Source organism: Leuciscus leuciscus, assembly GCF_965113295.1.
Source record: "Leuciscus leuciscus genome assembly, chromosome: 21".
NCBI lineage: Eukaryota > Metazoa > Chordata > Actinopteri > Cypriniformes > Leuciscidae > Leuciscus > Leuciscus leuciscus.
This window is the reverse complement of record NC_138745.1, coordinates 9,652,915-9,676,319: the sequence shown is the minus strand read 5'-3', so window position 1 is coordinate 9,676,319 and position 23,405 is coordinate 9,652,915. Positions and strand designations below refer to the sequence as shown.

At 37.8% G+C, this 23,405-nt stretch overlaps 1 protein-coding gene and 1 long non-coding RNA gene across 4 annotated transcripts in view; both read right to left on the bottom strand.

Moving 5' to 3' along the window:
- The window catches only part of ngfrb (nerve growth factor receptor b), a 43,646-nt gene that overhangs the window by 4,796 nt on the left and 15,445 nt on the right, over window positions 1–23,405 (bottom strand). The window contains exons 3-5 of one of the 2 annotated variants that reach the window (XM_082151805.1): window positions 14,541–14,900; window positions 1,955–2,123; window positions 572–732 (exon numbers count right to left, since the gene is read on the bottom strand). In XM_082151805.1, the coding sequence (XP_082007931.1) occupies window positions 572–732; window positions 1,955–2,123; window positions 14,541–14,900 (690 nt within the window). Of the gene's footprint in view, window positions 1–571; window positions 733–1,954; window positions 2,226–14,540; window positions 14,901–23,405 lie in introns of both variants that reach the window. The other variant, XM_082151804.1, reaches the window with a different exon arrangement.
- On the bottom strand, window positions 3,167–9,875 carry LOC309485150. 2 transcript variants are annotated; one of them, XR_014201077.1, is made up of 2 exons: window positions 9,342–9,875; window positions 3,167–9,309 (listed from the first exon to the last, which is right to left on the bottom strand). It is a non-coding gene; the product is annotated as an uncharacterized lncRNA (long non-coding RNA). The 2 variants fall into 2 exon arrangements; XR_014201078.1 differs by having other exon boundaries at window positions 9,346–9,875.

The window sequence follows — 23,405 nt, the reverse complement described above, 5'->3', positions numbered from 1 at the left end:
ACAAGAGCTTATAATATTGTTATGAATCGTCATTATTGTTTTGTGTTTTCACTGGTTTGTTGGCATGTGGGTGGTTTCAGGAGAAATAATCTGTCTATATATATATATATATATATATATATATATATATATATTTCCAATGTGACCCTACTGAACCCCACTACACATGAACGGGCAAACATCATTATGTTTAAGAGGACTCTTTATTTGAGCACGCCCGAACTTCTTTTGTTCTCAAAGGTACAATAAGCACTCAAACGGACTTAACTTGTTGATACATCTATTGTTAGGATCTGCGTCATGCTTTCAGTGGTTCGTGATGTGCAGTGGTCGCACTAATGGTTTTTCAGAGCGGTCCGGTTTCATAGACTTGCGCAGTTTAATTCTCACACTTTAATAGTAGTTTCTAACTTAATAAAACAAGCTGTGTTACTATGAGGAATTATTACCTCAAAATGTAGATCTGTATGCAGGTGCCAGGTACTTTATCTTAATAAAAAACATACACCTCTCTCGCTCACTTGCCAGCGATTACTGTAGGTTGATGAACCCATGACCTAAAAGTTTGTACCTGTATGTGGAGGCCCCTGGCCCTCCTGCAGGCTCTGACTGTCCACTGAGATGCCGCTGTCACTGTGGAGTTTCTCTCCCTCAGGAGAAGGAGTCTGACTGGGGTTTGCACTGCACGCTCTGTTATTGGCTCCTTGCTTATTCTGCTTACAACTGTTCCACCTGAAAGACATCAAGGCAAACATCAGAAGCTTTTATTATCAAATGGCGTGTTTCCACTGAAATTACCCGGAACAATTTGCCCCAGGAACTTTTTTTTCAAATATTTCCCCCAGACCTGTTGCTTTCTGCATTTCCATCGTGTTCTACGGTGAAGATAAGGCAAATTAGTCCGGTGACGTAGGACTGCGCACGACTGTCCAGTTCCCGCTGGTTTTCGCCCTCCGCATATAAGCTTAATAAAGCCTGAACCTCGTCGTCTGTCTATCGGTCGTATTTTTTAAACTCCATTGTTGATTCGAATAGCAAACAACTTACTGCACGCACCGCAACAGACTTTTAAAAATGGTGGTTGAAATAAAATGCTGCGTGGATTCAACCAATCAAAACGCTGCGTGAACTCAACCAATCAGCATGTTCAGCGCCCAAGTCCCACCCCCGAAAGTTCCTGGTCTTTGAAAAAGTACTACCTCGTGAGCAGGCCTTTCTGAGGGGGACATTTTTACCCAGAACTTAATTTAGACACTGGTCCCTGTGGTCGAAACACACCGAGTATCACCCATCCTGGGGAAGTTCTAGTTCCTAGTTCCTGGGGAAAGTTCCTGCGGTAGAAACGTGGCTAAAATCAGTATTCACTTCTAACCTAAAGTCTGACATTTCTACACCACTTTTCCACGTTCTGCCATTGTTCAGACCATCTAGTCCCGCCCGAACACACCCCATTGGTTGAGCCAGAAATTGAGATGTAGGACCACCCAAACAAGCAATGATTTGAAAGCACAAGGACGTTCACACCCTAAAGGAACCAAAGCGGGTCAATGTTACCCTCCAGCAGTGATTTTAGTATTTTATGACCCCTTCCTCCACAACCTCCATCTGTGTCTGCTCAGAAAACGGCCTTCTTTTAATTTTCAGTCTGGGAAAACTTATAGTTGTTATTCTGCATATTTGAATATGCTGTCTTGATTATTATATTGCCATTTTCACTTAAGGTTTTGAATGTGCTTCATCCAATCAGAAATGAAATCTGACTTTGTTTTACCCCACAAAATAAACAATGCGCTCGTGATGGATCAGATGGAAAAACAGCCTAGAAGGGTTTTTTTTTTCCTTTACTTCTTTTTTTCCTTTATAAAAATAGCTGAACTAAAGCCTACATAGCACTGTGCTTTGTGAGTGGAGATAAAAAACATCACAGGGAGAGAATAATTCCGATCCTCCTCACCGTTTAAAGATGATGAAGGCCACCAGGCCCAACAACACTGCAGCCAGTATGGAGGTGTAGATGGGAATGAGGTTGTCGCTCAGCCCATGGAGTCTCTTCAGCCCAGGGTCAGCCGTGGTCACGCTCTCCGTAGGACTGTTGGGTGGAGACTTGTCTGTATACGAGACAACTGATGGAGCAGGAGAAGAAAAAGTAGGAAGGGAAGGAACAGGTGTAACATATGGAATAGGAGGAGGAGAAGGAGAGGTTGAGCTGTTAGGAGTATCTACCTCTGTTGGAGGAAAGGGACAAAGACAAAGAAAAAGACATTTACAAAATCTGTTAGTTGCTAAAAAGCTGTTTAAGTATGTGAAATGGCATAAGAGGTTTCTAAAGCAAGTTACAAGTGCATATAAAATCATGTAGTTGTTATTCCAAATCAGCCACAATAAGCCAGGGAAGGATTGAGTTAACAGCGATACTAGGGGAGCATTCATGCAATTCAATAACGCAATTTACATAAAAGATGAAATATTGCACATACTGTGTGTATATATAAAGTTTTGCTTGAATACGTTTTTTTTTGTGTTTAAGTTAGTAATTTAAAGGGATAATTCATGTCTTTCACTGTCAACTCACCCTCATGTTGTTCTAAAATGTATGCACCAAAGAAGATATTTAGAAAAATGTTGGAAAAAACTATTTATTTTAGGGTCAAGTTAGTTACAGCATTAGCTGGCCTATACATGGAATCTGTGCCCACTGCTCATTTCCACAGAATTGGAAAACTTTCCACTGAAAGTTCTACACATTCCCTGCATGTTTTATTACTTAACATTATGGCTAATTTGTTTGTCTGATAAAAGTTCTACTAAAATGTGTAGTAATACATTTGTGGAAAAAGTTTACAGATTCCATCTAGGTTGCCATTAGTTACTAAAACTAATCCAAAATAAAAGACACAAAAACAGCCCAGAGAATAATGTAAAATTGAGTAAAAGCACATTAGAACTAAGACTGCTTTGTCTTGGCCCTGTCAGCTCTGTTCGTCGGCAAGCTAAAAAAATTATTGTTTTGATTGGATTATCTTTGATTCAATTGGGGGCCGTAATAAACAGGCGTTGTCCTGAGTCAAACCTAATGGACACTCAGATAGTGCAGGAGACTATGATTAGATTCGAGAGGTATAAGTTCAGCCCAAGTAGGACAGGCCTCGCCCAGGGCTACTCTGTGTCTCTGTGTGTGTGTGTGTGTGTGTGTGTGTGTGTGTGGGTGTGTGTGTGTGTGTGTGTGTGTGTGTGTGTGTGTGTGTGTGTGTGTGTGTGTGTGTGTGTGTGTGTGTGTGTGTGTGTGTGTGTGTGTGTGTGTGTGTGTGGTGAAAGTTATACCATAGACAGATGGACAGACACATTGGAGATCATTAGATATTCTGGCTGTAGGGGGATGGGGGGGTCATTTGGGGTTTGGTTTGGGGGAAGGGCCATACTCTAGGGAATGTTGGGTATGGATTTATTGATCAAAGTACGGCAGAATGAAACATTTTGGAGGGAATTTTGGGCATGTGAGCTTGTTTTGTGGCCAGCATTGTAACTGACCTCATTCATGAAACACAAGTAGAATAAAATTCTGTAGAAATAGTTTTGAAACAATATTGTTGCATGGAATTGAATGTAACAATTTACATACGAATATTTTTTTCTAATTGTATTGTTTCAAGTTAGAAACATAGCATGCGGCTATTTGATTGCTAGGGTGTTCTGGGGTAGTTCCAGCCAGTTGCTGATTCATGGCTTATAACTCATACTATATAACAAATACTTTTTAAAGATTCCTATGGAAACTTCCAGAGCCAAGGCCACTCAAAAAGTGGGTTGCACTATATAGTGCGATAACAACCAGATACGAGGTGAAAGACAGCATTACAAATTTTGCTTTGAAGCAAATAAGTTAGGGATGCTCAGATCGATCGGCCGCAACGGGCGATAATCACATTCTATAACTCAGGAGTAAATTGGTAGAACCGTAAAAAGTTTCTGCCGACGCACATGTAAACAGTATACAGATAAGGCTTTTGTGCCACTTTCTGCTTTGTAACTTCACGAAACATTAGTAAACCAGAGTAAATCACACAACGTTATTTAGAGCAGGTTGTCTCAATTCAAACGAGCTCAGACACAACATAACATGAAGCGTAGATCTTGAGAAAATCCTCACAGAGTGACACGACATGCTGCTTGGCTAAAGCTATAAAGTGTGGAGAACAATCGGACACTGTTTTACAGCTGGAGCGCACTTGGATTGGACTGATCTCTCAAATTGACAGGTCTTGATTTACTATGCGTCATAGAATAGGAGTGCACGATCATCAAAAACTATGACCTATGATTTTATGACCTGTCATATATACTTAATAGGCATCATGTCAAGCATGAATAATCACAAAATAAATAAATAAATTGCATTACTTTTTCTGAGGTTTTCTCAGCAGTGTTATATTTTTCTTCCAAATTCTAAAAGGTTTTCTATCAAATGAAACCATGTACTTGATGATACCTTGTTGTTGTTTTTTGTAGAGGTACTAAAAGTAAGTATGCCACTTGAAATCACATGAAATCATTAAAATGCCTTCAGGTGTAAGGGGTTAAAAGCGATAGCCAACAAAGATTTTACATATCACTTATATATACAGCTTGAATAATCAGGATCAGGATTGGTATCGGCCGATCATGATGACAAGAAATCGGTAGTCCGTTTCGGCTGCAAAAATCATTATCGGAGCATCCCTAAAAAAAGTATTTAAAAATCAGACAAATCGACAAAGGTATAAGTCTGTGTACTTAATGGCTATAAGGATGAGGGAAAGAACTACAACCCTATGAAGTGAATGACAATCTAATCTCGACCTTAACAGATGCCACTAGTGTATTGTCTTGAAAACAATATTTGAGTATCTTATGAGGCTTTGAATTGTGTTTGCAGGTAAACAGGCCGAAATTCAATTTCTCAATTCATATCCGCTTCCTTTTCCTCCTGAAATCTCTGGATAATATGCCAGTCCATAAGCACATACTCACTCACACATATTGAATCACTGGAGAAGGGACACCAGACACCAACATGGACAGAGATGTTCTTTGTCAAGAAACAATCCCCCTCCATACCCATGTCTCTGTAACTCCTCTGACTCTCCGTATTGCTTTCTTTCTCTTCCATTATCTCTCCATCACATCTCTCTCATGCATGGTTGACCTTTAGTCGGCCGGTTATCCTCAGCTTCATAAAGACGTTACTCACTCATCTACACAGTTCTGCTCTGTCCCTCTTTAGTTTATTATACTTTTGTTGTTTCTGAAGCACATTTACATATTGTTCTTATACACACAAATACTGTATCAGTGGATGTTCAGAGGCATAAATACTGGCAACCTGACAATGTAACAATGCCTGGCATTCATGATTGTAAACGGTCCACAAATCAACCTGAATGGATCAAACTTGTAGACAAAGATGGACTAGTTACAGAGAAAACAACTTACCATTCCAACATCTGATCTGTGAAACATCACTTTGTGTCAAGTCTGAACCAAAATAAACTTGAAAAGACTTAGGCTAAGACTTATTAATTATCAGTCAATGAAACATAACGGTTCAGTATCTCTTTACCCACAACTAAGATAAGGTCTGTAAATATCATGGAACTTTGCAGTCTCTTCATGGATTTAATACTCATTTGAAACTGTTTGGTATTCCGGGACATCCCCGCTGCTTTCATCCTCTCAGATATGTGGTAAAAAAATTTCTGTTTCTTTCCTTGCATACCCTCCTACGCACTTGACAAGAGTTTAATTTCACTCGACATCTAAAACCACATAATTCCCCATTTATCTGCCATTGTTCATAACTTGAGAGAGAGGACGATAGTTCTAACATTAGTAACTGTCAGAAAAAAGATTAATGCTTGCACCTCACACCATATGTTTGTCAATGACATGAAAAACTAGATATCGACTGTTCACTGTAAAAAAAAAATACATCCCCAAGTCAAACATTTCAAGTGACCGATAACATCTACATTTTTCAATTAGTCTGACGTATTATTTCTCATTGAGACAATGTTAACAGACTATTGCAACAAGAATTTCACTTGGGCCAATTGAAAAATGTAGATGTTATCGGTCAGTTGAAATTTTTGATTTGGGAGGGTTAGAAATTTTTTACAGTTTTGATCTAAAAAAACGAAGACATTGATTCTCATCCAGGGGGCCAGGGCTTTAAAATAAGCTTAAACAACTAAAAATAAAGATATTTCTTATTTTAATTCACCTCCCCAAGAACACTTTGTTTCCTTTGAAGAAGCAGGGTTTCCAGAGTCTCCAAAAACCTGTATTTTTGAGGTGGCCTAATTTTCAAAGTGTGATTTCTAGACCTGGAAAAGTCATATAAATTAATGAAATGGTAAAACTCCATGAATTTTATAATGAATATACATTTTTATAGATATGCACAAGCTCTAAAATATTTTTTTTTTTTTAAACAAATGTCAAAAATTTGTCGGGCCTTCAAATATTTTTGTGGACAATGAGGAGCTTTGGAGTGAAACAAGTAGAGAACCACTGATATACTAAGTGAGTCTCTTCAGTTATTGGTTTACATGTGAGTTACATGTATTCCAAACAAAACTTCAGCGCATGTACACAGTTTACACGATCTGATCCGGAGAAAGTCACTGCAATAATGTCACCGTAGTTATTGCATATATCACTTTTTTTTTGCCTTAGAAACTTACATTTATGTCAGAAAGAGCTTTTTAGAAAATATTTAGTAAAATTTACAGTCTCAACCACTGACCGTTTCGTAAGGCATGAGATGAAAATAAATATACAGATGTTCATATGACATAAAACATATGTAAGCTCATCACAGCACTGTATGTGCAAAATGCACGGTATTTTTTAATCCAATTGAGAAAATAGAGAGAATCAAGCATTTATAGGCTTAATTTTTTTCCCGTGATCGGATTATTCCAGGTCTACACCACCACTTTCAATCCGATCTATGTCATTATTGTTATATTTGTGGTGTGGACTCTGCTATTAGAGTTACAATGATTTTTAAAATCTGTTCATAGTTATAATTACAGTTTTCGTTCTTGGTGTGAGAAACCACCTAGCAACGCCCTAGTAGCCACCCAGAACACCCTAGCATTGGGCTGTGGTCACTTCCAGTGTAGACAGTTGTGTTTGGGATAATGGCAATAACTGTGTTTTCCATTTTCATCGAAGTTGCATTATAATGTTACAGAACATCCCATACAGTATGAGCAACAAAAGAGAACAGGCCTGGGCAAAAACAGTCTCCATTCTAACACATTTTATGGCATAATAGTCTGCACGTGTGCATTACTGTAATCATGTATGCCTGTGACAGCAAAATCAGAAAAAAAACCCACACACAGACATATAATTCGTTTTCTCAATCACGACTGTTTGATTGAGAAAGTCTATAATGAGAAGATGATGGTATAGAAAAAGTATTTCCTGTAAGCGAGATCTGACTGTGTCATTATGTTTATTGGGAATATACGCAGCTACATGCCTTGTCAAGCTGGAGAGGAGAGCAGAATATGTAGTGTGTTGTTCGTGTGGATGCTTGTTCTCTGCAGCAAAATGTGATACCGCTCACAAAAGGTCAGTGTGAGTAACCTGAGAGTGCAGCTGAGAAACTCCATCTCTATTATCGACCACAAACGCTTCTGTACATATGCTTTCTCCCCCTCGCCACTAAATCTGTGTCTCCTGATACACATCTGTCTTTTCTTCTGCTTTCCTGTTTTCAGTTCTCTTATGTTTTCATCCTTTTTTTCTTTTGCTGCAACTTTTTCCTTCCTCTTTCAAATCCTTCTCTCACTATTGTTATAATCACAAGCCAGAAAATCGTACAGTCTGTATCATGTCAACAGAGTCAAATTGTCCCTCTAATCACCAAGTTAACCTAGTCTAGGGTAAGTTAACAATGTCATCCACTGGTCAGAGTCAAAGCTCACTGGCAAGGAAATCTGATCTTCAACCTGATTTACTACCTGATTTAATTAAGTGCTAATGCATAAATTCTGTTCACTGCCACTCATGATCTTTAGGGCTTCCTGTCAGTTAAAAGTCAAGAATATTTCCTTTTTCTGAGACAGATTACTTAGTGGTATTTAGACAAATAAATGTATTTTGAGATCTGTTTTAAAATAAATTTGAACTTGAAAGCTTACCAGGCCTAATGTTAACATGGTAACACTTTATTTTTTTTTATTTTTTTTTTTTTTAGAGCCCTCCCATTGGATTTCATAAAAAATATCTTAATTTGTGTTCCGAAGATGAACAAAGGTCTTATGGGTTTGGAACGACATGAGGGTGAGTAATTAATGACAGAATTTTTATTTTTGGGTGAACTATCAAGTGAGTGCTAGACGATGGCTAAGTAAATCACTATAAAATAAACAAGAAGGCAACATTACAGTGGGAAAAAGATTGATTTTTGAGGCTTTTTTATGCTTGTTAAATAAATTTCTACTTGTTATTTGAATAATATTTGAATATCTTCTTCTTTAAAAGTATAAAATAATTGCGCCCCTAAAAGATTCCTGGTTAACATGGTCTATAACCGCCAGTCCGCCACTTCTCATTAACTTCACCAGCCAATGAACTTCTTTGAATGTCAGTGATGTCATCCGGACACACTCTTGCCACACAATATAGTGGGTGAACCTTGACATTGGGGTTGTGAGGGGGAAGATTGTGAGATAAAAGAATAGATGTAAATTGTTCTCAACTGAAAGGATTCTCTTGGAAACTTTGGTAAAAAAAAAAAAAAACTTTGTAAGAAGCTGAAATTCCACCCTGGGCATATTGGAATTTCAGTGATGTAATTCCAGCCACAATCACAGCTATATCCCAGAGGGAGAGCAGGACAAAATGACTGGCCCAAAAGCTTCAGAAATTCATAAAGCGGAAAACTTAGCTCAGGCACACGCCAGATCGTCACCCCTGGACCCTCACATCAGGGTAAAGCATTGCGTTACCCCAGAAAACAGCCCATTGCTCTGTCCACTAATGTCATAGGGCACATGCCAGACAAGTGCAGACAGCTGGGGATGAGCAGTTGTCATGAATGGACACACTTCATTGTCATAGGATGAGGAGGGTGGAGAAAACACAGAAAGAGACTGATTATTTCATTTCTGTCCAGTACAGACAGACGTCTCTGTTTCAAGGCATACATTGTACTAGGCAGAAATAGAGGTCAGAGTTAAAGAGTCAATATGGGTGATGATAAATCTTTAGGTTTGGATGGGAGGGAAATTGACCAATAAAGCTCCTCTGTGTGCTCTTCTTGCACACACACACACACACACACACACACACACACACACACACACACACACACACACACACACACACACACACACTGCAGTGTCTCATGGCCACTTACAAAAATGAATCACTAGAGAAATACATTATGAAAAGTTTCATTTTTAACATTTTATAATATCTCGAAAATCTACAAATACATCTATACAAAACTGATTAAAATTATACAAAAAGATTTAGATTTCAATTCTGAAGTTGTGAAATGATTTCTTAAAATAAGTAATTCCATCAACATAATAAATGGAAATATTGTCATTACTGTAATGTGAAGAAAAAAAAATCATACCATTTATTCTGTATTATCAAGACAGTATTTGTGGTATTGCCTTTTTACTGATTCAAAATAACTGTATAACAGTAATGAGAATCACCTTCAAACGTGTTAGTGATTTTAAAGCTTAAATTTAAGTTTGAATTTAAATGAGCTTTAAATAATGGCAAAAATAATTCCTGTAAAAAATAAATAAGGCAATATTACAGTCTGCATTTTTGTTTATGATGCTTGTTCAATAAATTTTTGTTTTGATAATATAACATGAAAATTATAACAAATTTATTAAGATTATTCATTATGTAAATAAATTTGTATCCTCTTGCTTTAAGTTTAATCAAGTTTCTTTTTAACTTTTAACCTTAAATATAAATTTCAGCTTGTTGTTGTAACAGTAAGTTGTAACATTATCTTTTCACAACAATTAATCCCATTTCCATTCTCATTACCATAATGCAAAAATTGTCATTACTGTAATGTGAAAAAAAACTATACTGTTTATGTATTTTTTGTATTGCGTTTGTATGGGTTCAAAATGATTGTATTACAGTAATGACAATTTAATGAGAATCATCAATGACGACAAAACCTTCAAAGTGAAACTTCCTGATACATTATGGTAAGAAGAACTGTCACCCTGGCAAAAAAAAAAAAAAAAAAAAAAAAAAAGCTCTGTTTTCTTTGCCAAATTCTTTCTTTTTTATCCTTTTGATTTTGGGGTGAAATGTGACCTTTTCTTGTAAGATTAAGTCGATTTATGGGGCTCTCTGACACACACCACACACCAAGACAACTTCATGCTTTTTAATGAAATTACACGCCACTTCATTCATGGTGCCTGTTCTCACACATGACTAATCTCCCATTAGAGCAAAGAAAAAATCTGAAGATCTGGGTGCTTTCACACATGGTCCTCTTCAGGGGTCTGAGCGCTCTTGGCTCACTTGATTTTCCCCATTCGCAAATTACCCTTTCGTTTGGTCATCAAGGCCTCCGTACAAATTGCACTATTCATCACGGCTAATTCTGTTTGAAGATCTCTCCAAATGATTTGATTAACCTGTACGTTTACGTTCTTGGAGTTATCTTTGGCGACAGAACCTGCTGCAAACGATAACAGCAACAGAGTGGCGAGCTAATGCTACAACTACGACTTCCACATTTTTTCATGAGGCTCACTGTGTTGCCATGGTTTCTATGGCAGTAAAAGCGGAAACCGAGGATAACGCGGACATGGTGCCACTGACAGGTGACGCCATGAGGAGGGAAGTTACACTGGTTAAAATTGCACATTTCTCTGGATTTAAACATTGTTGGAAACATTTGGGATAATGTAAGTACACAAGTGAACAAAATATATAACATTGTTCTAGTGTTTTTTTGTTGTTAATATTTTAATCCAAAATTCTTACATACTGTGCCTTTAAGTAGACCGAAAAGAGTCCTCTTTCAGGGGCAGGGACAGTGTGAACATAAAGAGATCTGAGTCTGTCTTGTTCCACTTCGAGAGATCTGAGTTTGGTTCTTTTAAATAGGACTCAGGTGCGAAAACCCTCAGATGGTTTATATTTCTGCAGCATCTATAGACCTTATGCGCAAGAGAAACAAGCATGCAGCCATCTTTAGAATTTTGTCTTTGAATATTAGGTCTGTATATTTCTATGGCATCACTTTCGAAGAGTAATTGGCTGATGAAGTGAATTTACTTATTATAGAGTAAACGAAGCATTGTAATGTTTGAAGCGGATAGCACAACATATGTCAGTAGACCGGGAGAATTTTAAAACGAGCGCTTCATTTATAAATCCGTAAGATCTTACCTTCATGCTGTGGAAATACAAACCAGAAGACGGAACACAATGAGTGCATGCTGAAGAGGGGAGGTGCTACATAAGGTCTATAGTCTATAGTAAATATTTGAATGTTCCTGATACATATGAACATTCTTTATTTGAGACAGATGCCTCACTTCATTGTAGTGGACAACAAAAACCTGAAATCAGTAGCCACCCGTGACCTATGACCTCTCACCTTCATGTTAAGACCCCGGAAAGAGGTCAGACGGGGTCAGAGAAAATCTCATGTTGATCATTGAAAGATAAACATCAGACATGCATACCTACACACACACGCCTCAGCAGACAGGTATAAACTGATCCAAACCACATTATCAGTGTTTAATGTTTGCCGATTAGCAATTGGCAATGGCATTAATAATCTTTATTTAAAACAATTACATGTCAAATAAAACCAAGAAAAATATAGACATTTAGTTAACTGAACCACTTTTCTTTCCCCAGTTTTCCAAACTAGAGTAAGTGGCGGTATAAGATAAGGGCAGCTTTTGTTATTCATATTGTTCGTACTTAAGTTTGTGGATATTTAAGTTATACTTAGGTTAATAGATTTTAAGAGAAATCACACTGTAGGTATTAAAGTAATAACATTAAGTGCAGGATGAGAAGGATGATTTTGTGCTGATATGCTAATGCCTCATATTGTGATTTGTTGAGGAGAAGTGTTCTATTAGTTTCCAAAGTGATCGGATTTGCTATTTTTTGTGGCGGACATATTTACAGAACAGAACATAATCTGTAGGAATGAAACATTACAAAAGATAGGCTATCTTCATTGTTTTTCTTAGACAATTAAAAGGAGACCAAATGTAAACTTCTAATTGAGTCTTCTGTTTCCCAAATTGTCCTATTGAGAAACAAGATTTGCCAAGATATAAAGAATTTTAGGAGAAACATCTAGAACAGTTGGTTAAGCTGATAATAAAACACCTTTCTACTGAATCACAGATTGTGTCCATGCACACAGATTGCATTATCAATGTATCAATGTACATTAAGAAAGTACATTGAAAATCCATTTATGGACCCTACTGCACTTAGTATGGTTTTTTGTAATGGCAGAACTTGGGCTGTGTACAAAGCCTCTTTCTCTGATCCACTTCTGAAAGCGTGTTAGTGGCCAGACCCAGAACAAAGCCTGTAATGTTGACTGCAGATCTTTGAATGTGATTCATTGCTCAAGATACTGTTTTAATTTTACTCACAGCTAAGTTCAGCTCAGCAATAAGACGACAAATATTAGGTTTCTGGCTATGCCAAGAGCATCTGACATTAAGCAGAGAGTTCAGTGAGCTGGGCAATCACAAAAGGTAAGTCATATTACTTGTCTACGTGCAAACACAACAGTGAACTGTGAATGATGCGATGATCATGAGAAAATCTCATCTATTCATTTATCCATCACATTCTGTCCTATAGGCAGAACTGTCTTATACAGTATGTTTTCATTTTTATATATATATTTATATATATATATATATATATATATATATATATATATATATATATATATATATATATATATATATATATATATATATATATATATATATATATATATATATATATATATTGATGTAAATTAAAGGATTTTTTTTGTGAAAAGACAAAACTATGACGAAACAAAAAAACTGTAAAAATGAAAACATACTGTATAAGACAGTTCTGCCTATAGGACAGAATGTGATGGATAAATTAATAGATGAGATTTTCTCATGATCATCGCATCAATTTGTTTTTGAAAGAAGTCTCTTAAGCTCACCAAGGCTGCATTTATATTTGATACAAAATTCATTCATAATAATAATACTATAAAAAAATATTAAAATACTTAGAATATTTAGAATGTAATTTATTCCTGTATCCCATTAAAAGTGTATCCCAGTTTCCACAAAAAAATATTAAGCATATTAGAATGATTTCTGATGGATCATGTGACACTGAAGACTGGAGTAATGATGCTGAAAATTTAGCTTTGATCACAGGAATAAATTACATTTGAAAATATATTCAAACGGAAAACAGCTACGTTTCACTATATTTTTCTTGTATAAATTATCGTATAATATATAAAATATCGTAATATTCCAAACGTTTTACTAGTAATGTAGCTATAAACCGTTAATGAGCACGTATTAAACATATTAAATATTTTTTTAACAAATATTGTATACTACAGAGTTTTGGAAGTACTGTGTTATGAAATTTTCATTCTTCGCAGATTGTTAATCATTTCTGTGTTTTGGAGACAGTTTATGATATTTCATTATGTGAAAGAAGTGAAAGATCAAATTTCATAAATTTCATCAACAGCAGGTACAACACTGGTAGTACAATATTACGCCTTAGCAACCACATAGGCAGCGACACAAAAAATGCAGTTACGCTTTATTTTAAGATGTCCGTATTTTACATTGTCTTTGTTACATATGTTGCATGTACTTACCATAGTAATAACAGTAAATTCTGCATAATTACATGCAACTAACCCTCAACCAAATCCTACCCTAACCCTATAGTAAGTACATAGTTGCTTAATATTACTCTGTACTTAAATATACTGTAGAATTACACTGTAACAATGACACCTTAAAATAAAGTGTAACCCTTTATTTTAAGGTGTCTTTGTTACACTGTCATTATACTTAAGTACTGAATAACAACATACACTTATAGGGTTAGGATTAGCGTTTAGTTTGGTTTAGTTGCATGTAATTATGCATAATTTATACTTATTAATATAGTAACTACATGTAACAAGTGTAACAAGGACACTGTAAAATAAGGTGTTACCAAAAATGCTAAAAACCATCCAATTACCTAGTAACATAGTGGTGACTTGCATGGGCAAAAGTAAAAATCTAGTTGATTAAAGTCTAGTTGACTTTAATTGTCATCTCCAGAGAATAGAGCTGTTGTGGGCCAACACAGGGGGTCATTTTTTGACCACTGATTTTAAAAACAAGCAAAAGAGTGAGTAACAGAAAACGATTTGTCACATTGTGTCATGAAAACCCATCTATTTATAGTTTTTATTTGATTTTGATTCTCGATTGTCTTACCTTGGCAGACAGCGTCACTGAGAGGAGTGCAGCTTTCCAACTCCATGTCAGGCTGTTCGCACTGTGTGCAGGGCAGGCAGGGGTCGAAAGATGTCTCCTGGTCTGAAAACGTGTCATCCACGCACTCCTCGCACACCGTGTCACGGTCAAAACCACAGCGCATCAGCACACCCTGGCCCACAGGACACACTGTGCAGGCATCGCAGCGCCCTGTCACGTCGCTGAGGAAAAACCCATAGTCGCAGACACACACTGCGTCGTTGGCGTCAGTGCAGGGCTCCAGCATGCGCATGAGTTCAGAACATGGTGTGCAAGACTGGCACTTCTCCGTGTGGCTGAAGTTCTCAGAGAACGTTTCACCTGAAGACAAAAGACGAAAAGGTTAAAAGACAATCTCTCTGAACATACACAAAATGTCTGTAGTTGTGCATTTCAGGGTTATTTCGTTGACTTAAAGTAAATCCATAGATCTGACATCTGACTTTCTGACAACATACACTGTAAAAAAAAATTACATCCCCAAGTCAAAAATTTCAAGTGACCGATAACATCTACATTTTTCAATTAGTCTGACGTATTATTTCTCTTTGAGCCAATGTTAACAGACTATTGCAACAAGAATTTCACTTGGGCCAATTGAAAAATGTAGATGTTATCGGTCACGGGAAATTTTTTGATTTGGGAGGGTTAGAATTTGTTTACAGTGTATTTGGGGAGTCTTTTGACCTCATAGTTCAAAATGTTTTTACATTTTTTGCATACGCTTATATACTGCCACTGGATTTAAATATGCAAATGCTTAAGAGTCTATGATTGGATCATTATTGCAGTGATTATTATGTTTCTAGCATGTTATAAGTTTGGCAAAAGTTCTTCTAACCCTAATTGATGGAGTGCGTAACTTTTCATTTCTTAAACAACCATGTCAGACTCAGTAGAATGTCTGTTGGGGAGCATCAAAATAAAGTGTAAAATAAACATTCCTGTTTCCAAACAGTAGAGCGTTGGCGCTTGCAACGCCAAGGTCATGGGTTCATTTCCCAGGGAAAGCAAGAACTGATAAGAGTGTAAATGTCTACCTTGAAATGCAATGTAAGTCGCTTTGGATAAAAGCGTCTGCCAAATGCATAAATGTAAATGTAAGTGTTAGCAGATATTAACCAGACAGTCTACTAATACTCTAATGACTGGTAGTTGACAGTTGCAAAGTTACTAAGTGGAATGTCAAAAGAGGACTATCGAATTAAATTGTTACTCCAGAATTTACACAGCAATCTATTAAAACCATACTGTGCATGGTTAAAATAATGTATCGCTTTAGGGTTTGGCTTTGGGTTAGTAACAATGAATAACTATTGGTACTTTGCAATAATGTAACCACAAATTTAGTATTGAGGTAATAGTTAAATAATCTCACGTGGATTTATATATATATATATATATATATATATATATATATATATATATATATATATATATATATATATATATATATAATCTGATCAATAATCAATAATCTGAATATTGGTGGACCTTAAATGTCTATGTCTTATGGGTCCAGTTTGGGGCTGTGGTAGAAAAATATGATTTCTAAAATACTAAATGGCACCATTCTATAGAATGACATATATTATAATATAGACATTTTCTTGAGGAAAAAGTTATACTAAAACAGTGACCCTAACATGCTTTATCGAATATTACCTTTCATGCAGTGTTTGTGAATGTAAAATGTCTCCAAAGTTTTAAAAGATCAAAGTGTACAATAAACTGAGTTATTGTTCTATTCTGACCTGCCTGAGGCGAGGCGTCAGTAATTCCAGTCTTACTTCCTGCTCGAATCTATGTGGGTTTGTGACAAATTTGCATATTGCTAATCTATGGTCTTTATTGGCAGTCCATTTTAGAGTTTTAGAGTTTAAAAAAAAAAAGATGAAAGAAAGTAATGCATCGTATTTCGACCGCATGTGTTCTCATAGATATCTAGAATCTAAATTATGATGTCAATATTGCAAAGAGTGGAGAGAAAATATCTAAATGCTGCATGCTTATGGTATTGTATTCCTATCATCCATCCTATTCAGTTATATTAGAGGATAGAGGTCTAGCTATCACTAAATTATTCAGGACGCAATTTTGCGTGTGTGTGTGTGTGTGTGTGTGTGTGTGTGTGTGTGTGTGTGTGTGTGTGTGTGTGTGTGTGTGTGTGTGTGTGTGTGTGTGTGTGTGTGTGTGTGTGTGTGTGTGTGTGTGTGTGTGTGTGTGTGTGTGTGTGTGTGTGTGTGTGTGTGTGTGTGTGTGTGTGTGTGTGTGTGTGTGTGTCTGTGTGTGTGTGTTTGTGTGTGTGTGTGTGTGTGTGTGCGTGTGTGTGTGTGTGTGTGTGTGTGTGTGTGTGTGTGTGTGTGTGTGTGTGTGTGTGTGTGTGTGTGTGTGTGTGTGTGTGTGTGTGTGTGTGTGTTTGTGTGTGACTGCACAACCCTTGAGACACATTTAAGGCACATTGCCCCATGTATCCCATACCTTACCAAGTGTTTCAGTAAATGCCACTGGCATAACCAAGGAAACAGTGACCAGACAGTTGCAGAGAGAAAGATAACACGCTAATGCCATAGTTATCCTTAGATCTAGCCATCAATGTGGATGAAATGTTATTGTGTTTTTGTGCTGGACAAATAGAGTTGCACATTATGGGTTCCCCTGTGTGCTGGAGCTGCTAATGGCCCTAATAATAAGGGGGTAATGTTCTGGCTTCTGGGGGCCAGTTATTGGGGCTTTATTTAGGAGACTATGATGGGTAATCTGTGCATTTCCAGCAGATGAAATCCCGTCCACTCAGCCTTTCTCCCTCTGAGTCTACTCTTCTCCTGATCCCTGCCCTCTGAGAGCCATTAGCATAATGCTAGCCATCAATAATGAATGTCTATGCATTATGACAGACAACAGATGAGTGTGTGTGGGGTGGGGTGATGGGGGGTCTTATCAGTATAGTCATGAGTGTCAATCAACATTAGTACAAAAAAATGCTGAGGTAACATCCTGTCAATATCTTTATTTATTAATTTCCAAAAAAGGAAATCTATTCTGACCGCACATAATTCACTATTTTAGTATACAATTCTAGGGAGCTATGGTCTCAAATAATTACAATTGATAATACATGTCTTCAGCAGATATGAGACTGAAGACATGTTTGAAGTAGTGGTCAACCGACAGGTTATTAATGGCTGATGCGATACAGATATTTAAAGAGCAGGGTGGCGAACTGCCAATATAAAGCCAAAATATAAAAAATGTAATGACAGAAATCATGAAATAGCTTTTTCTACCTGATCAAACCCTTAAAAGAGTTTTGTTAGCATAATATATTAATATAATTAACAGTATTATATTCAGTGTGATTAAGTGATGTTAAATACTATTTTTAATTATACCACTTTATAATACCACAATTTTTCACAGCAAAGCTGCAGATTTTTTAAGAACTTGTAATCAATACTTAATGAAAATTCAATATAAACATTTGAAAAACTGAAAAGGTGCAATATTCATGAACAAAGTTGGTGGTTTTTGGAAAATGGGGTCTCACTTGGGAGTTGTAGAAAAACGGGCAATGGAATTGGCGAGTGGAATTTGCATGCCAAGCCACTCCCCCGCAAATACGGGTATATTTAAGATGGCGGCAAGCATCCACTCATTCAGATTTTTGCTTAGGAGCCGAGTGGTTGCGTACAGTGATCACTCTCTTCCAATTGCCTCACAAAGAGCGTTTCCTGATCTAAAAGAGAGGAGGTCTCTCTTGCTGGAGAGAAAGCGCATTCAGCGGTGTTGCGCCTTCAAGCCAGAGCACAGTTAAAGGGTTAGTTCCCCCAAAAATGAAAATTACCCCATAATTGAGTCACCCTCAAGCCATCCTAGGTGAATATGACTTACTTCTTTCAGCCAAACACAATTGGAGTTATATTAAAAAATATCCTGGCTCTTCCAAGCTTTATAATAGGAGTGAATAGTAACTTCACTATTAACCCAAAATTACTACAAACTAGTAACCCAAAAAAGCCCATTCATCCATCATAAAAGTAATCCGTACGGCTCCGGTGGGTAAATAAAGGCATCTTAAGCAATGTGTTTTTGAAAATATCCATATCCAAAGAAAAATATCCATATTTTAACTTTATAACCTTTTGGTCCAATGTATTTGGCGAACTGGGAAAACCACTTAATGTTGAACTTTTTTTTTTTTTTTACTCTACTATACACTGGTTCCTCTCTAGCCCCATTGATCAAGTGGTCGCTTTTACTAATCTATTAGCCAGAAGGTATATTCTCCTTAAATAGAGGTGTGCTGCTTCCCCTACTCACAATAGATGGACACAAAGCATATTTTTCTACATTAAATTATAGAAATTAAGGTTCATGCTTTGGGGTTCCCTTAAACCCTTCAGTAACACCTAGGGTCCGTTCATTTTATTCAATTTAAGCCTTGAATTTTATTAAAGGCTTGCTCTGCCCCCTGATCCGGACTGGGATAATATTTAACACTGAATGTCTCTTTCATGTCTCATTACCTTCAAGAACTTTTTAACCAGTTCCGTCAACGTGTGGGCAGGAACTTTTCCTACATTATTTCTAGGGATGTTGATTTTTAGAAGGCAGCTGTGTGACTCTGAGATGGTGAATGGGAACATGGTGTTTGTAACATTAGAAACACATTATTAGCTGTTTGATAACGTAGACAACCCAAAGGCTAATCATATCAATACAAGGTTCTGTCATGAAACTCTAGATGGTGCAGACTCATAGGTCCTTAACCCAATCTGCATGCAATTACATCATTCTCTATAGGGCACAGCTAAATGGTTCCTGCTGTATTAGTACCCAATGAGCTTGCAACTCAACATTCAAATTATTGCCTATGTTTTGCTGTATCAGTTTGCAGCTCGCTTTCAGAAACCCTCCACCTTCTTCAGCTCCACCTGTATAGATCTGCTACAGGGCAGGGATGATTCATGTATGCTTGTACAGCAGCAGCATGTCTTGCTTGCTCATGCATGTCGTGAGTATGTCGTGTGTATTGGCAGTGACAAGTTCAATATGGATTATATATAGCCAAGAAAGCACAGAAAGATCTCTGCCTTTACAATCACTCATCTCAGTTTGCGATCTCACAAAGTTCCGTTATAATCAATAAAGTTGTCTACACTGCACAATGAATCTGTTATTTACTTCGTGTCTATACTTTGTTAATGAGAGTATTCACGGGCGTGCAGAACTCAGCACTGAACAAAAACTACTGCGTTTTGAGCGGTGAGTGGATTCTGACTAAATGAAACATGTCTGTGATTGGCTACATTTCTCATCGCTGCAAAAACACACCGTAAATTGAAACATTTGACATTCTCCATAGCAAATACGCACTGGAGTGTTTACCAAATCGAGATATATATATTCAGCTGCAGAACCGCAGCGCCAGCAGTTTCAAATCAGCAGTCACAGGATGGAAGTGAGGGGCAGAGTCTATAGGCTACATATAATTTTCTTTTATTAAATATGAGCTATTTTTACATGGATTTTAATCAGATCAATATCTACAATATTTAACAGCAATACTTAATAAAATACTATATAAATTCCCTTTCTGTTCATACATGCATAAGATGATGTAGCCTACAATGAACAGTTTTTTTTTTCAAGAATCATATTAATGAATAATACAAACAATATTTTGTTGTTAGTTCATACTGCTAAAACTAATGAAACTAATGAGAACAAATACTTTTAACTTTTTTTCATCTTGAAAATATATGAATCAATGTGTATTGTATTGTGAAATGTTTCCCATTTGACTGTATTATGTGATACTATTGTGTCCTTCATGTTCATGTTGTTACAAATAGCACTTAAATAGCACTTATTTATCAGTGGAAGTGGAATGCAGGGGTTTTGTCACCACATCCACAACCAGTCTACTGAGGGAAATGGGGTTTAGGAGTCGTTCTCTCCAACAAGCAATCAAGTCCCTGTCGAATGCAGTGGAAAGAAGCAGCAATTGACTGTGGATTAAAATTAATGACATCAACTTGGCGGCAAGATCAGACGGGAGGATATAGAGTTGAGGGGGGTGTATCTGGGAAGCCAGGTGTCACCATCAAGCCCTCTGGAGATGTTGTGGGTCAACGAAACATCCATGGAGGAGGGTGCTCACCTGATGACCCCAATGATATTCCTACCCTCCCTTATACCGCTCAAATCTCACATCAAGTATGCCAACTTATCCTATCAAAGTCCTATTAGCTCTATATAGACAAAGAGGCATGGGCATTTAATGTCAAATATACTGTATTTATCCATATGAAATTCAAAATAAACATTTAATGCAAAGCCTTGAACAAGTGAAATGTTAATTTCTCTATGAAAAAGAATAAGAAATTTGACAACAGAACAAGCATGACAGAGAATTCAGTGAGTAGTTGTCTGTAATATAGCATGCAATACAATGGGCTTTAAAGTCATCAGTTTTTGTTGACTCTTTATTTAAGATTATTTTGTTGTAGAAATAGTTAGGGCTGGGTAAAAAATATAGATTTCTCGATTTTAATCGATTCTCATTTTTACGAACCGATATCGATTCTTAAATCCCAAGAATCGATTAGGCTAGTCATCCTGTTTTCAGTTGATGAATGAATGGAACATTGTAGCGTGCATCCCATGCAATAATATTTGCGCTTGGTTAGTTACTATTGATATGAAACAAAGTCTCAGATTTCAAATTACGTCCATTTTCTTACGATATCCAAAAACTTAAATACCGTTTTGGCGCTGTGGCTTGAGATCGCTCTGGCGCAGCTCTGCTCAGAAGAAGCAGCATGAAGCACATGATCTTCTCTTCCGTCTTAATGATACCAGTTACAACGCGAAATAAACATGAATGAGCATCTGGAAGTGTGTTAAAAGATAGAGTACAACTAATCGAAATCCGTATCATGTCACATGAAAACACTCAATCAGTGTTTCAACCGTGGAAAGACATCAGTAAAACAGCTTGTAAACAATGTCATGTCACGTCACATTTACCTCAGAAAAACCATATCCAGAAAAAAAATTAACTCTAGAGAGGAGAATTTTATGCACCATATTACACATATTACATATTCATTATAATTTTTTATGTTCTTCAATATTTAATGCATGCTTGAATAAATCTGTCAAGTTTTTATGACAGCCACCATTTAAATGTTTATATTTCATTTAACTTTATTATTATAAAAATAAATAAAAGTGTAATTTAAGTGTTTGTATACAAATCAGTAAATTTTTACCTTCAATATTATATTAGGCTAATGAAGCTTCAAGCCTAGTAGGCTACAACTGACTCCCATAATTTACAGCATTAGTTAAGAGAATCATCGTGCCACTCAAAAACAGAGTGTGTCCTCTCGTGCTCCCCCACAAAAATCTCGGGGACACGGAGGGCGCTCTCAAACCCAGCAGTCTTCGAGGGGTAAAACGGATCTGCGGACCGTTATTACCGCCAAGAAGGCTACTGGGAAAAAGTCCTGATGTCTGAGGGCTCAGGACAAATGAGGGTAGTCCCCCCGAAGCAGAGCGGTTAACACCTCTTTTTACGGTGCCCGTCTCTCTTCGGTGCCCTCAGGGGACCGTTCTGCCAACCCTGCCACCTCTGGTGTTACAGGGCGCAGCGGTCTCCGGCGAGCACATATCTCAAGGTCCACCCGGAAACGTAGTGGCCTCGGGATGCCCGCCCCCTCTGAGGAGGGTGCTAGAGCAGTCTGTTTGGTCGTTCCCTGCCGGTGCGCCGTTACAGGGCGACGAACCGACTACTCAACAGCAGGAGAAAAATACGGTGCCGTCTCTCTTCGGTGCCCTCAGGGGACCGTTCTGCCAACCCTGCCGCCTCCGGCGTTACAGGGCGCAGCGGTCTCCGGCGAGCACATATCTCAAGGTCCACCCGGAAACGTAGTGGCCTCGGGATGCCCGCCCCCTCTGAGGAGGGTGCTGGAGCAGTCTGTTTGGTCGTTCCCTGCCGGTGCGCCGAACCGACTACTCAACAGCAACAAAATCCAGAAACGAGTGACTGGTACCTCTAGTAGAATCTTTGACAGCGTGGAAGCTACTGTCAAATGTTTCTCGTTGGGTCCTGCAGACCGTGGAAAAAGGGTATTAGATACAATTCTATTAACGCCCACCGCGGTTTATGGGGGTCCTGCCCACAGTGGTGGGCCCCGAGCAGGTTCTGGTTATGGAACAGGAAGTAAACACTCTGTTAGAGAAAGGGGCCATAGAATATGTACCCCCCTCCAACAGGGAAACCGGGTTTTACAACCGGTACTTCATAGTTCCAAAAAAGGACGGGAGATTGCGTCCCATTTTAGATCTTCGAGTTCTGTACGAGTACATGCAGCTCAAGTTCAAAATGTTAACCTTGAGACAAATCGTGCCACAGATCAGGTCCGAGGACTGGTTTGTCACGATAGACCTCAAGGACGCATATTTCCATCCGTCCGTGTCATTGGAAGTTCCTGAGGTTTGCTTTCGGGGGCAAAGCATACCAATATCGAGTTCTTCCATTCGGCCTGGCTTTATCACCCCGCACTTTCACCAAATGCGTGGATGCAGCTCTGGCGCCTCTGCGCCTCCGGGGTATTCGCATCACGAACTACATCGACGATTGGTTGATTTTAGCTCAGTCGCATTAGATGGCGGTTCAACATCGAGATGTTGTTCTCGCCCATATGAAAGAGTTGGGGTTACGGCTGAACGCCAAGAAGAGTGTGCTTTCTCCATTTTAGAGGACCACTTTTTTAGGCGTGGTTTGGGATTCAGTGTCGATGCAGGCGCGCCTGTCAT